General features: G+C 46.0%; 1 protein-coding gene across 1 annotated transcript; it reads left to right on the plus strand.

Moving 5' to 3' along the window:
- The first annotated feature begins 64 nt into the window (after positions 1–64).
- Positions 65–6,830, plus strand: GCM2 (GCM transcription factor 2). The gene is made up of 6 exons (XM_055405947.2): positions 65–278; positions 492–616; positions 3,446–3,698; positions 3,876–3,988; positions 4,609–4,734; positions 5,889–6,830. The coding sequence occupies exons 1-6, from the start codon at positions 65–67 to the stop codon at positions 6,828–6,830; spliced, it is 1,773 nt and encodes a 590-aa protein (XP_055261922.2).
- Positions 6,831–15,091: the final 8,261 nt, after the last annotated feature.

Genomic DNA, 15,091 nt, shown 5'->3' on the forward strand with positions numbered 1-15,091 from the left:
TCAAAAGCCTCTCCTTAGATCCAGTCGGAAACCCCAGAGGCGGGGCGCAGTTAGGAAAATAAACATGATTTTCAACTTCAACTACACATTCCAACCTCCCCCGACTCTGGCCCGTCTAGGCTTCAGTTTCCCGTCACCTCGAGGCTCAGGTCCACCTCCCCTCCATCCCTCGCCCTGCCTGGGAGTGTGGGACCAGCCCTGGAGGGTGGGAGCGGGCGGGGAGCGAGGGAAGGCGGAGCACTGCGCGCGGGGCCGCGGGCGGGGGCACCTTTATAAACGTGCGGGCAGCTGCCTGGCGCCCGCGCGGCGCTGCAGGTGGAGACTTTCAGCACCGCGACCAAGAACAGGGCTCCACCCGAGCCGCCCTGAACCCTTGTCCGCCGCTTCTGCATTTCTAAATCGGACTGTCTGTCTCTCTCCACTTGCTTTTAAAACAGGGTGAACAGAACCTTGGGCAGCTCTAGGTTTTTTCTTTTTCTCGTGTCTTTCAGGACTCTTGGCGCGGAGCGCCCGCGAGGAGCTCCGGGTGCCGGCGGCGGAGGCGCAGCTGGCGGACTGCGCGTGGTCCCACGGGATGAAGCTCAGCTGGGACATCAACGACCCGCAGATGCCGCAGGTGCGTGAAACCCGCTGCCCCTCCATCCAAAGAGGAGGGATGTCTTGGCAGAGACTGCGGACAGGCCGCCTACCACCCCCTCCCCACAAAAAACATATCCCTGAGAGCCCGCCAGTGTTCAGGGACTCCACCGATGGCAGAGCTGGGGTTAGAGACGTGTGTTCTCCCACCTGTTTCCTCGAACTGTTTTGAAAACAACCGAAAGCAGCGGGAACGGTCAATTAGGCTCCACGTTTCAGGTCGTCTGGCCAGCGGGAGCCTGACACCTCGTCTCTCACTTTCTTTTAACCGAGGTAGAAATCCGCTGACTCCATTCTCCGACATCCGCTAGAAAAGTGGAGGGGCATCTTGGTGAATGTAGATACCACTACTTCTCACGCAGCAGAACTGTGAGATAGGACCATAAATTGCAGCGACCCAATCTTAAACAGCAGGACTTGGGACATTTATCCCGGCTGCCAGGATGAAGTGTGGCTCTTGGGGGGCTTTGTAGTCATGCTAACCCGGTCACAGGTGCCCAGACAGCCTCTGGAATCCAGGTTTTGGACACAACTTCTGAACTTAACTTCTCTAGTGAGGAGGAAATCGGTGTCATCTGTTTAGGGCGAATTTAGAGTGGATTTGTTTTAGTTTTTACCAGAAGGAAGGAGTCTCAGGACATGTCCCCAGAATAGGCTGGGCAGTTATGCTTGGTCATGGAGGTTGGAAGCAAAAACTGGGGGAGTGACTTTAAAGTCCTGGGTGTAGGTGGAAGGAGAATTAGGAGTGACCTGGAAGCATTTGCAGAGGTGGACTTCTGGCAATGCCCTGGCACAAGGGGTGAGAGAGACTTGACCTTTATTCACCATCTATTATGTGCCATGCATGTGCTCAGGTGGACAGCAATTCATTAGCAATATTGTGTAGCCTCTCAAAGAGATAAGTACTTTTGGGGTACACATTCATGGAAATCTACTTGTTTGTTTTCACGCCTGCCTACTTTAGGGTCACACTGTGCCATTCTGTGAAAGTGGACCACAGTACAGCAAGGGCATCTCCTTCTCACTGACTTCTGTCCATGTAAACCCCCACGGGGTGGGGTGGGGGTGGGAATCTGTTCTTGTATTTTAGAAAAGAGCCATATCCAAATAAGGGAAGGATGGGTTCTCTCACAAGCATTTTGTAGACTTCCCATGTAAATGTGAAGAACTTATCTTCTGGGAGATTAATTCTTAAACAGAGGGTGAGCGTGCCATCTCTAGAGGCAGGTGCTCTGGGCTGGAGAGAGAGGATCCTGCTCCGGCTCACCCAAGGAGGAAGGGCGACACTTGCGGTGTGACCTTGAGACAGTTCCTGAATTTGCCTTAGTCTTGGGTCATTCACTTGTCATCAAGCAGTGGAATTAGATAACAATCTTAAACTGTCATCCTGTGTGTGTTCTGTGCACTATTGTGTGAAAACAGACCTTTCGTAGACAAACGTACACGGCCGTGTTCTAATACAACTTTGTTATGGATAGAAAAATTTGAATTTCATGTGATTTTTCATGTGTCACCACATGTAATTCTTTTGATTTGTCCCCTCAACCATTAAAACATGTCAAAATCACTCCTGGTTTGAGGGCTGTACTAAAACAAGTGGGAGGCTGAATTAGGCACGTGGTCCCTAGTTTGCAGACCCCTGCCCTGAAGAGTACCTGGTGAACAGTAAGTGTGCCAGAAAGGGTAATCTTATATTAGACTTAAAACAAGAAAGACATCACAGCATAAATAGTGCATAATATGGACAAGGACCACCAAACACGAATAGGAAAGCGGGGCTCAGTCTTTTATAGATCCCATTATTTCAGCCAGGCAGCTCTTTGTGTAGGAGAATGACAATCCATATGGCTCTGGAGAGAGGCCCAGGACTTGCAGGCTCCACCAAGTGCTCAGGTTTACCTTATAGCCAGGCTGTCATCGCAACATCCTTGTAAACCTGGAAGGCTGGGCTTCCCAGGTGGCACTAGTGGTAAAGAACCTGCCTGCCAGTGCAGGAGACATGAGAGAGACCTGGGTTCAATCCCTGGGTCGGGAAGATCCCCTGGAGGAGGGCATGGCCATCCACTCCAGTATTCTTGCCTGAAGAATCCCATGGACAGAGAAGCCTGGGGGCTACAGTCCGTGGGGTCACACAGAGTTGGACACAACTGAAGTGACTTAGCACGTATGCATGCAAACCTGGAAGGCTACTTTGGGAAGCTGTTCTTGTCTCTCTCATGTTGTCCTGGGTATCAAGCCAAGAGCTCTGGAAGAAAAACCACTGGATGGAAGGAAAGATACAGGCTCAAGCGTATATCAGTGAAGAACTTTCTAACCACTTTCTGCCCTGGCACTTTAATACTTACCTTAAAAATATTTGTAACATGTAAATACACCAAGAAGTGGTATAACCTGGTGGTAAGGAGGACAGGCTTTGGAGTCAAACTGCATGGGCTTAAATCCTACAGCCAGATCTTACTAGCTGTGTGACTTTGGGCAAGTCGATGAAGCTCTCTGGTCTCCATTTACTATTCAGTTAAATAGGGATAATACTAGTGCCTATTGTCTGTGGGCAGTATGAAAGCTAGAGCTAGTACCTGTACCATGTTTGTCGGAAGCGCTATAGAAGCATCAGTTTATAGCCAGTTGTCAGAAGAGTACACACACACGATGAGTGACATTTCATAAGAGCACAGATTCTGGGTTTTACGGTATTTCTGGAATGAAAAAGCCTCAGTTCTCATCCTGATATGCTTGGAGAAGATGAAAAGCTTGCTGCATAGGTTTTGGGGTGGGTAAACTTGATTGCTGTCCTTGGACGCCTTTGCAGAAGCCAGCTCACTTTGACCGCTTCTGCGAGTGGCCGGACGGCTACGTGCGCTTCATCTACAGCAGTGACGAGAAGAAGGCGCAGCGCCACCTGAGCGGCTGGGCCATGCGCAACACCAACAACCACAACGGCCACATCCTCAAGAAGTCGTGCCTGGGCGTGGTGGTGTGCGCGCAGGACTGCGCCCTGCCCGACGGCTCGCGGCTGCAGCTGCGGCCGGCCATCTGCGACAAGGCGCGGCTGAAGCAGCAGAGTGAGCCGTGGGGCCGGGTGGGGGTGGCCCTGCAGGCGTGAGTTCCCCTTCCCAGTGAGTGTGTTCCCCTTCCTTCCTTCCGGGGGGCCGGGAATTATTGATATCTATCAATTAATTTTTGTTAACATTAATATAATTAATATTAATTATTAATATTTCCCACCTCTGTCTTTGCAGAGAAGCCTTGTCCCAACTGTCACTCTGCTTTGGAATTGATCCCCTGTCGAGGGCACAGCGGTTACCCTGTAACCAACTTCTGGCGACTGGATGGCAATGCAATCTTTTTTCAGGTAGGTGAAGGAACCCCACAGTTTGTGATGGACATTCTCATCATATACAGGGACCAGGCCACCTGCTAGGTGTCTAAGAAAATCTCGTTTCTGGTTTAATTCCTAAGCTCTGTCCGACTTTTTGCAATCCCATGGACTGTAGCCCGCCAGGCTTCTCTGTCTGTGAAATTCTCCAGGCAGGAATACTGGAGTGGGTTGCCATTCCCTTCTCTAGGGGATCTTCCCGACCCAGGGATCAAACCCCTGTCTTCTGTGTTGGCAGGCAGATTCTTTACCATCTAAGCCACCAGGGAAGCCCCTTAGAAAATCTGGGCCAAAACAAATATAGCTCAACTGGCCAGAAATAGGTGTTTTGGCTTCTAGCCTAGCCTTACTAGGCTCCTAGAAGTTGGTTCACCTACTGTGTGCGCTCTCAGCGTGAACTTAGTTATGGTTCTTTTCATATTTAAAAGGACTATTAGGTCATCATTTAAGATGTCTATTATTAGTGCAGCTTTATTTGTTTAAGACTTTTTTCCCCTGTTTCTTTCAAAAAACAACAACTTGGGACGTTGGGAAAGGCATGTGTAATTCTTGCCCAGCTTCGCCACAGAGGAACACATGTGATTCATTTAATGCAGGCCAAGGGAGTTCATGATCACCCAAGACCAGAGAGTAAATCAGAGACAGAAGCTAGGAGAAGTGCAGTCAAGAGACAAATGGCTTCTTTTTACCAACCACAGAAAAAGAGAATTCGAGAACCTGAGGTAATGGGGAGCTGACGTTACACTTGTGGTCTGTGTTTGTCGTCATCACAAAATACACTGAGAATTACATAAAACGGGAATGTCATATCTTAATTTAAAAGGTTTGGTTTTATGTGAAAATTCTGTCTCCAGCAAAATGTCACTGAATCAAATTTTTGAATAGGGTTTCTAATCCCTGATTCTTCTTGGGAAAAAAAAAAAAAGCAGAGTATCTCTACAGTTAATGATAGAGTGGGGATGTGAACTGACATTCTAATACAAGGGCAATTTTCCAGCGGGCATATGGGAAAACATAGGTGCGTCCCAGTGAGTTAACAGTACAGCTTTGAGAGGGTCCTTTGCATTATTAACGTAGAACAGATAGAAGTTCTTTGTGCAACTTGAATCAGTTTGGCTTCTCTACCAAAGTATGCCAAGCAGGCAGAATATTTGCCTGAAGATAAGAGACACTGGTCCCGTCTGAGCACTTTCTATGTGCCAGTGTGTACAGGCTAAGAGATTTCCACTTCTTAAGATCACAAAAGCCTTAAGAAGACAGTACGGTTATTGAAAAGACTCTAATGCTGGGAAAGGTTGGGGGCGGGAGGAGAAGGGGACGACGGAGAATGAGATGGCTGGATGGCATCACCGACTCTGTGGACATGAGTTTGAGTGTACTCCGGGAGTTGGTGATGGACAGGGAGGCCTGGCGTGCTGTGATTCATGGGGTCGCGGAGAGTCGGACACGACTGAGCGACTGAACTGACTGACTGACTGACGGTTATTGAGCCCCCTGTCTAAGTGAGGAACCTGAGGCGCAGAGAGATAAGTAACTTGTCCAATTCCTGAGGGACAGGCAGGATTTGAACCCTGGTCTGCGCAGGCTCCTAAGCCTCTGCTCCCCTGCCCTTAGTGTGCGGAAGACAGGACTGTCCACCACTCAGACCCACCCTCCTGGGCGACCCTGGACCCTCTGAGGTCAGGAGCGTGGAATTCAAGCCTGAGCTCAAGTCATGAAATTCCTGGACCGGGTGCCCAGATCATATTTCTGTGCTCATAACACAGTCACCAATTGGAAGCTTGTTATTTGCTTGGTTGGTGACTGTTGACAGGTGAGGGTGTCCATGTAATTTACATCTCTATTTACAAATAAAAACTTTGGGTCGTTTCTTTAGGCAGGAGAGAGTCAAGATCACAGCAGACATTTCAACAACATCCCTTCCCTGGAGAACACAGAGGGCTTGGATGTGATTCCTGATGCCGGCTTCCCTGTTCCGGGCCAGCCCTGCCTTTCCTTTCCAAACTCGGATGCTTACAAAGCTACCTGCGACCTCACCACCTTCCAGGGAGACATAGTACCACCCTTTCAGAAATATTCGAACCCAAGAATCTATGTGCCCCAGCCCCCCTGCAGCTATGAATTGGCAGGTCCTGGGTGTGCAAATTCGAGCCCGTATCCCACCTTTTATAAAGATGCCGGCAGTATCCCTAAGGGCTCAGACTGGATTCATCTGAATGCACTGCAGTACAACGTCAACACCTACAGCAGCTTTGAGAGGAGCTTTGATTTCACCAGTAAACAGCACGGCTGGAAACCAGCCCTTGGAAAAGCTGGCCCCGGGGAGAGGATGGACCAAGGACAGTTCCAGGCCAAGGCCGCTCACCCTCAGTACACCCCACAGCCTCCCTGCAGGTACCTCACGACCGCCCCACCCACCACTCCAGCTCTTCAGACGGTGATCACCACCACCACCAAAGTCTCCTACCAGGCCTACCAGCCCCCCGCCCTGAAATGCTGTGACAACGTACGGGACGTAAAGAGCCTCTCCAGCTGTGACTATGCTTCTGAAAACACCCAGATGTCCATCTACCCAGAAGCCTTGGACCTTCCTGCTCCGGTTGTCACGGCAACCTCTCCAACAGCATCGCTTCCTCTGAAGATTCCCAGAGATTGCTGGACCGTCAGACAACACTCTCTGCCTTATCCTCTAGGAGCAGCGCCCTCCCGGACAGATGGAGTGGAAGCCTGGGAATTGTGTCCCTCCAGACTGGGCTCTGCAGTCAATTATTCAGATCGAATCAGTCCATTCTTTAGCTGTGACAATGAGAACTTTTGAACAACAGTCCTGGGCACAGCATAATACTGGTCTTCATGCGTGCAGTGGAAGATGACATGGAAGCTCTCTCTTAAATTGGGAGATTCATTTAGCATGCAAAGAAATATATATTATATCAATGATATTTATGTACATATATATGATGGTAAAACCAATGATCAGAGTAAATTATAGGCTGAAAATGTTTAGTTACTATAGGGAAATTTTGCACAGCAAAGCCTACTATAGTACATAGAATCAGGTCTGGAATGTGACTTCCAAATGAACAGATAAGCATGAAAGTTGGGCCTCCCAGGTGGAGCAGTGGTAAAGAATCTGTCTGCCAATGCAGGAGACACAGGAAGTGAGGGTTTGATCCCTGGGTCAGGAAGATCTCCTGGAGGAGGAAATAGCAACCCACTCCAGTATTCCTGCCTGGAGAATCCCATGGACAAAGGAGCCTGGTGAGCTGCAGTCCATGGGATCACAAAGAGTTGGACACAACTGAGCACAGCACACACGCACATACACACACACACGAGAACAAAAGTTAATGAGCTAAGTCCATTTAGTTTGTTAGTTGGAGTAGAAATCAAGAATCTTGGGTCTCACTCAAAGCCTCCCCCTTTGGATCATATTAGGGAATTTCACAAATCTTTATTTGGCTTTCAGTTCAGTTCAGTTCAGTTGCTCAGTCGTGTCCGACTCTTTGTGACCCCATGAATCACAGCATGCCAGGCCTCCCTGTCCATCACCAACTCCCGGAGTTCACTCAAACTCATGTCCATTGAGTCGGTGATGCCGTCCAGCCATCTCATTCTCTGTCATCCCCTTCTCCTTCTGCTCCCAATCCCTCCCAGCTCTTAGGGATTGTCAAAATGGGTTTGGAAAGATATCTTTACAATCTCACCTCCTGAGTCATTTCCTAAGACTTTTATTTCACATTTCAGTTCAGTTCAGTTCAGTTCAGTCGCTCAGTCGTGTCCGACTCTCCGCGACCCCATGAATCACAGCACGCCAGGCCTCCCTGTCCATCACCAACTCCCGGAGTACACTCAAACTCATGTCCACAGAGTCGGTGATGCCATCCAGCCATCTCATTCTCCGTCGTCCCCTTCTCCTCCCGCCCCCAACCTTTCCCAGCATCAGAGTCTTTTCCAGTGAGTCAACTCGTCTCATGAGGTGGCCAAAGTATTGGAGTTTCAGCTTTAGCATCAGTCCCTCCAATGAACATCCAGTGTTAAAATACTTCAAGAAGTAATTTGCATAATTTTATCTCTAAAGTATGTATCTATAGCTTTTAAGGAAATCTACCATGAAACAGTGATAAAGTGCAGTTGTTTTTAAGTGAATTTTGGTTTCCAGTATCAGTTGAATATCTTCTCTCAACACTGAAGAATGTTTTCCTAACAGAGACATCCTAACACTGATGATGTGCATTTAATGGATTTTTACTGTACTAAAGCATATTTTTTGACTAGGTTTCAAGATTAGAATTGAGATGTTTTATTCAAATTTAGCTTTACTATTTGTAAAGCTCATAAATGTACACCTCATAAATGTAATTGATAATGTTATTGATTAAACATAATAAATAACATTTTAAAATAATGTAGCTGAATCTTCAGTTACTTCCTAACAAAAATAGAAAAAAAAGCGGTTCATAGTATGACCTATGAAACGCTTGTTTTAATAAACATGCTAGTTTAAGTTTTGTTTATTTAAGAAAAAACAATTTGCTATCTAATAATAGAAATTCTCTGCAAAATACTGTGCATGGGACTTCCCTGGTGGTCCAATGGCTAGGACTCTGAGCTCCCAATGCAGAGGGCCCAGGTTTGAACCCTGGTCAGGGAACTAGATCTTACATGCCACAACTGAAGATTCCACAGGCCACACTAAGACGCCGTGCAGTCAAATAAATAAATATTACCCAAAAGACAGGACTTCCCCAGTGGCTGAGCTGGGGAAGACCCCATCTGCCAGTGCAGAAGACGCAAGAGATGTAGTTTTGATCCCTGGGTCTGGAAGATCCCCTGGAGAAGGAAGTGGCCACCCACTCCAGTATTCTTACCTGGGAAATCCCATGGACAGAAGAGCCTGGCCGGCTGCAGTCCGTGGGGTCACAAAGTGTCAGGCACCACTTAGAGACTGAACAGCAACAGCAACACACCCAAAGGGAAAAGCAGAGCAGTGTGCACACACGCACACAAACACACGCTTCTGCACCGCTCCAAGTGCTTAATGGAAATATCCAATTTGCAAATAAGAACAAACTATAGAGACAAAGTTTCGAGAATTGAGGGGCAGGAGGATGGTCCACAAATGTGATTACAGAACTCAATTTGCATAACTAAATTGCAGTCAGTCATATGCCATTTTAAATCATTGAGCGCTGTATATTTATTGCTATTGCTCACCTGATTCATGAAGCCCTCATACACTGCTGTAATGAATGCATGCATTACTGGCCACGAGATTAAAAAAGTATCAGTACACTCCTGTTCCATGACCAACTTTTTCTCAAAGGAAAGATGCCTAATACATTCATGGACTACTTTTTATCTTTAGATTTGCATTGCCAGAACTCACAGCTTCTAATCATATCTAGCAATCACACAGCACTTATGTGGGCCAGACACTGTTCTAAACCCTGAAGTGAAGTGAAGTCACTCAGTCGTGTCCTACTCTGCGACCCCGTGGACTGTAGCCCACTAGGCTCCTCCATCCGTGGGATTCTCCAGCAAGAGTACTGGAGTGGGTTGCCATTTCCTTCTCCAGAGATCTTCCCAACCCAGGGATCGAACCTGGGTCTCCCGCATTGGAGACAGACGCTTTAACCTCTGAGCCACCAGGGAAGCAAGTATTAATTTATTTGATTTTCATAGAGTCCTCTGAGCTACCTGAGAGAGGCCAAGTGATTTTCACAGTGAGTGGCAGGGCTGGAATTTGAATTCATCTCCAGAGTCCCCACTTTTAACCACATCACATTAGCTTTGATTATAGTTATTTATCAACAAAATCCCACTTGTACTTAGCAAGCGTTATGCTTGGCACAGAGTAGCGAGTTTTATTACTGCTAAGTATTTATCTCCTAACATTGGACCCAAAGGGTCTGCACAGGATGGTAGACAGGGGAGGGGTGGGAGTGAACAGACAGACCCCAGGCAAAGCCCTGAGGTGAGCATTTCCCAAAGTGTGCTACAAGGGTGCTCTGGGTGACAGGGTGATTCTAGATGGTCCACGAGTATTGTATGTTGATAGTTAGGACTTATTTTAATGTGTAATAGGGAAAGAACAACACATCCAAGCTATGATTTCAGGATATTTCTGCTGAGACAGAGCAAAGCCACGAGGCAATTTAAGGCAAAATATTAAGCAAATGATAGTACAGATGTTATAAGAAATGCCAAAAAATCATCAAAATTGTCCAAAGCCACTGAGTAAGAAGACACGCAGTAACAGAGAAGAACAAACCTGATTCTGCATTACATCCACTCCTTTAGCATTAAGCCTTGTGCTCTGTCACGCTGTGTTCTTCATAAAAGAACATTGCCTAGAGCCTGAAATATGCATGAGAGCCCACCATCAAGGCTCTGCCTCTAAGTTTCTAAAGTAGGAAATGGCAACCCACTCCAGTACTCTAGCCTGAAAAATCCCACGGACAGAGGAGCCCTGCAGGCTACAGTCCATGGGGTTGCAAATGAGTTGGACATGACTTAGCAACTAAACAGCAGCATTCAACAATTAGGCTGAAAAATCAATAAGGATAAAGAAGATTTGAGCAATACAATAAGCTAAGGAAACCTAACAGGCATCAAAGAACACTCAACAACAACAGATATACAGTATTCCAAAGTGTGCATGGAATGTTCTCTGAAACAGAACATATGTTAGAGCACAAAACAAGCCTCTGTAGATTAAAAAGATAAAAGTCCTACAAAGTATGTGCTCCTACCGCAGTGGAATAGAAATCAATAATAGAAGTAATCTTGGAAATTCACAAATATGTAGAACTTAAACAACATACTTCTAAATAATCAGAAAATCAAAGAAGAAATTGCAAGGAAAAGTAGAAACTATTTTGAGATTAATGAAAGCAAAAGACAACACACTGAAACTTATGGGATTCAGTTGATTGGATCTGGCAATGTGGAAAGCATTGGTGACCATGATCATAATTTTTTCCATGATGTGATGGGCGCTATGCGCTGAGAACCAGACAAAGCAGCTGGTGACAAGATGATTAAGCTCAGCTGGTAAAGGATCATCCTGCACTGCAGGAGACCCCGGTTAGATTCCTGGGTTGGGAAGATCCCATGGAGAAGGGAAAGACTATCCACTCCAGTATTCTGGCCTGGAGAATTCCATGGACTGTATAGTCTGTGGGGTCGCAGAGAGTCGGACACAACTGAGTGAATTTCACTTTCACATTCAATGTAGATTTTGGACTGTAGAGAAAAGTCTATGTGTTCAGTTAAAAACTACACTGAGAGCTTCAGATTCCTTCCAGTGAAGTTTGTTTTAGTGATGGGGTTGCCAGAGTTAGCAAAAATTTAGAGGGTTCCCTATTCGATTTGAATTAAGATAAACAATAAGTACTTTTTGAGTGTAAGTATATCCCAAATAGGGCTTCCTTGGTGGCTCAGACCATAAAGAATCTTCCTGCAATGCAGGAAATCCAGGTTTAATCCCCAGGTTGGGAAGATTATTGCATGGACATACAAAAAGTATTGCTTATCTAAAATTCAGGTTTAACTGTGTGTTCTGTATTTTATCTGGCCTTCCTTCTTGGGGAGAATGTTAAAATGTAGTTTCAATCCTGGTCAAAATGTGGTAAATGACATTTGATAAACTAAGAGGTTAAAAATATCATTACCTAGAACAATTCAGTTGCTGAACTTTTGTGTGGGAATAACATATTTTTACGAGTTGTTTACTTAATGGGAGAGAATATATTTGTATCACTCTTTAGAATGTAAAAATCATGGTGTGTGAATCTCCATTAAAGTTATTTTTGTGTTTCATTTTTAAAAAACATAGTTTGACATTATTTCTAACACCTATACATTTTTATGCTTATATCACTTTAATAATGATATTGCTGTTTCTACTTGATTCTTCCCTCTCCTTTCCAAATCTAAAACTACTGCTTCATGAAAGAAAAATATACTCTCATATTTTCTTCAAAAAAAGTAAAAAAAAAAAATCAGAGATAATAAAGATTTTAAAAAGCCAAGCACCACTCTTTACCATTTATATTTACCAACCTCGCAGGTCGGACAAGCAGAGTTCTACCACCTACCCCTTCAGCTGATGGTCACCCTGTTTATTTCTATTTCTATACCGCCTGGTTAAAGCAAAGAGTGCTCTGCACCAATAATGGATTTTCCATTAATCAGCCCTTCTGATTCTCTCTCAGGCAGCTGAGCTACCCACATCACATTGTGTCTTACGGCTCATCTGATGAGTCTTCTTTGAACATGAGGCAGTCCGAGCCACATTGTCGGGGGAAGAGAGTGGCTAAGCCTTTCCGTGCCCTCAGCCACCTGTGCTGCTCCCCGCTAATGAATCAGAAAGGCACTGCTGAGTAAAAATGCCACCTGGCTACCTATGGAGGCCTCCACCTGCAGAAAATAAGCATTCTCTTTTTTAATGTTTCTTAAGGGCAAGATTTTAAAAAAATAACAACAACAATGAAAAAGCCTTCTGCCTGGGAACGTTCTCTCCAAATAGACCACATTCCTGACCCAGGTTTCCATAAACCACCTGAACTCCTTCTCTTAACCACCCTAAGCACTATGCTTTTAAAGACCTTTTCTAACTGTTGCCAAGATGTAGCAAAAAAAAAAAAAAAACAACTACCCCACCTTAATTCACCTGCACAGGGCATTCCAGAGAGGGGATGTACAGGTGACTCCAGCCTCTATGTTCAGGCATCCGTGCCCTTGGGTATAGGTTATAGTGAAGAGTATAGTTTAATGCCCTAATTTTCCCCATCTCTGCTAGTCAATGCTCCCTGTCTTTCCCCCCAAAAGGCCTATTTTAATAAACTGAATCTGTTTAAATAAATATCCCACCTCCTGCATCCCACCTTTGACAGCGGACTCCTACATACAAAGGAACCATACAACAGAGCCTTTGAAAAGAAGGACAAAAACAGCCTTCTCTGTGTTGCTCTGTGTTCTTCTCATCCAAAACCTCACGTCCTGCTTATGTTCTATCGAAAGGCTTTTTCTAGTATAGGATTTTGATCCAACTGGTGCTGGGACCAAATTTTTGTTGTTGTTCAGCTGCTAAGTCATGTGGACCAAATTTAGTAAGAACCAATATAATATACCTCTAGATGAGAATATGTCTATATCCTTATCTATATCTAGGGCTTCCCAGGTGGCTCGGTGGGTAAAAGAATCCACCTGCAATGCAGGAGACGAAAGTAGATGATAGTTCAGTCCCTGGGTTGGGAAGATCTCCTGGAGAGGGGCATGGCAACCCACTCCAGTATTCTTGCCTGAAGAATCTCATGGACAGAGGAACCTGCTGGGCTGCAGTCCATAGGGTCACAGAGTGCCTGACGTGACTGAAGCAACTGAATATACACATACATATCTATCTACCTACCCTTGATGAAAGTGAAAGAGGAGAGTGAAAAGGTTGGCTTGAAGCTCAACATTCAGAAAACAAAGATCATGGCATCTGGTCCCATCACTTCATGGGAAATAGATGGGGAAACAGTGGAAACAGTGTCAGACTTTATTTTGGGGGGCTCCAAAATCACTGTGGATGCTGATTGCAGCCATGAAATTAAAAGACGCTTACTCCTTGGAAGGAAAGTTATGACCAACCTAGTTAGTGTATTAAAAAGCAGAGATATTATTTTGCCAACAAAGGTCCATCTAGTCAAGGCTATGGTTTTTCCAGTGGTCATGTATGGATGTGAGAGTTATACTTTGAAGAAGGCTGACTGCCGAAGAATTGATGCTTTTGAACTGTGGTGTTGGAGAAGACTCTTGAGAGTCCCTTGAACCGCAAGGAGATCCAACCAGTCCTTTCTAAAGGAGATCAATCCTGGGTGTTCATTGGAAGGACTGATGCTAAAGCTGAAACTGCAATACTTTGGCCACCTGATGCGACGAGTTGACTCACTGGAAAAGACTCTGATGCTGGGAAAGGTTGGGGGCGGGAGGAGAAGGGGATGACCGAGAATGAGATGGCTGGATGGTATCACTGACTCTGTGGACATGAGTTTGAGTGAACTCAGGGAGTTGGTGATGGATAGGGAGGCCTGGCGTGCTGTGATTCATGGGGTCGCGGAGAGTCGGACACGACTGAGCGACTGAATTGAACTGAACTGAACCTACCTATCTATCTGTATATGAAATTGGCTCACAACTTTCAGATCTGACCACTCAGAAATCGGTAAGGCAAGTCCACAGGCTATAAATTCTGGCAAGAGTTGATGTTACAGTCCTGAGTCTAAATTCCACAGGGCAGCAGCCTGGAAATTCAGGCAGGATTTCGGGCTCCTGTCTTGAGGCAAGATTGCTTCTTTTTCAGGCAACCTCTGTCTTTCCTCTTAAGACTTTAAACTGATCCAGTGAGGCCCAGGCACACAGTGGAGGGCTATGCGCTTTATGGGAAGTCTACCAATCTAAATGTGAATCACGTCAGTACACACCTTCACAGAAACACCTAGAATAAGGTTTAGCTGAACAATTTAGCCCAGTATCCTTGTATAACTACCCAACTTACTTGATAAAGGTGGATTAAAGGGACCAGGGATATACAGCTAGAAAAAGAGACTCAGATGGGATGTGATAAAATCTAGTTAAGCATTTGCAGTCATCTCCAGTACAGATGGGCTATCCCGTGGCTCAGCAGTAAAGAATCTGCCTGTAATTCAGGAGCCTCAGGATACATGCCTTCCATCCCTGGGTCGGGAAGATCCCCTGGAGGAGCACGCAGCAACCCATACAGTTGGACAGAGGAGCCTGGTGGGCTACAGTCCCTGGGGTTGCAAGTCAGACATAACTGAGGTGACTTGGCACATATGCACAGAGGGCGTTGTAGTACTGGGTGGGGCTTTTAGGAACATGGGCTTCAGACGAAAACTGAAAATAGCAGAGGAAAGGTTTTGCTCACAGATGTGAGTGGGAGCTGAGATTGGGCCCCGCCCTTCCTGCCACTGTGAACACCGGGAAGGCTGTTCCTTTTGTGGGACAACTTGAGGGCTGTAGTTCCTTCCTGTCAGTTCCGTTCAGTCGCTCAGTCGTGTCCGACTC

Source organism: Moschus berezovskii, chromosome 23, assembly GCF_049115385.1.
Source record: "Moschus berezovskii isolate FMDL1 chromosome 23, NW_MosBer_1.0, whole genome shotgun sequence".
Taxonomy (NCBI): domain Eukaryota; kingdom Metazoa; phylum Chordata; class Mammalia; order Artiodactyla; family Moschidae; genus Moschus; species Moschus berezovskii.

Coding starts and splice junctions, on each gene's coding strand:
- GCM2 (XM_055405947.2), top strand. CDS start 65: ATGATTTTCAACTTCAACTACACATTCCAACCTCCCCCGACTCTGGCC. Junction 3,699..3,875: donor GGCGCGGCTGAAGCAGCAGA/GTGAGCCGTGGG, acceptor CTGTCTTTGCAG/AGAAGCCTTGTCCCAACTGT. Junction 4,735..5,888: donor AGAGAATTCGAGAACCTGAG/GTAATGGGGAGC, acceptor TCGTTTCTTTAG/GCAGGAGAGAGTCAAGATCA.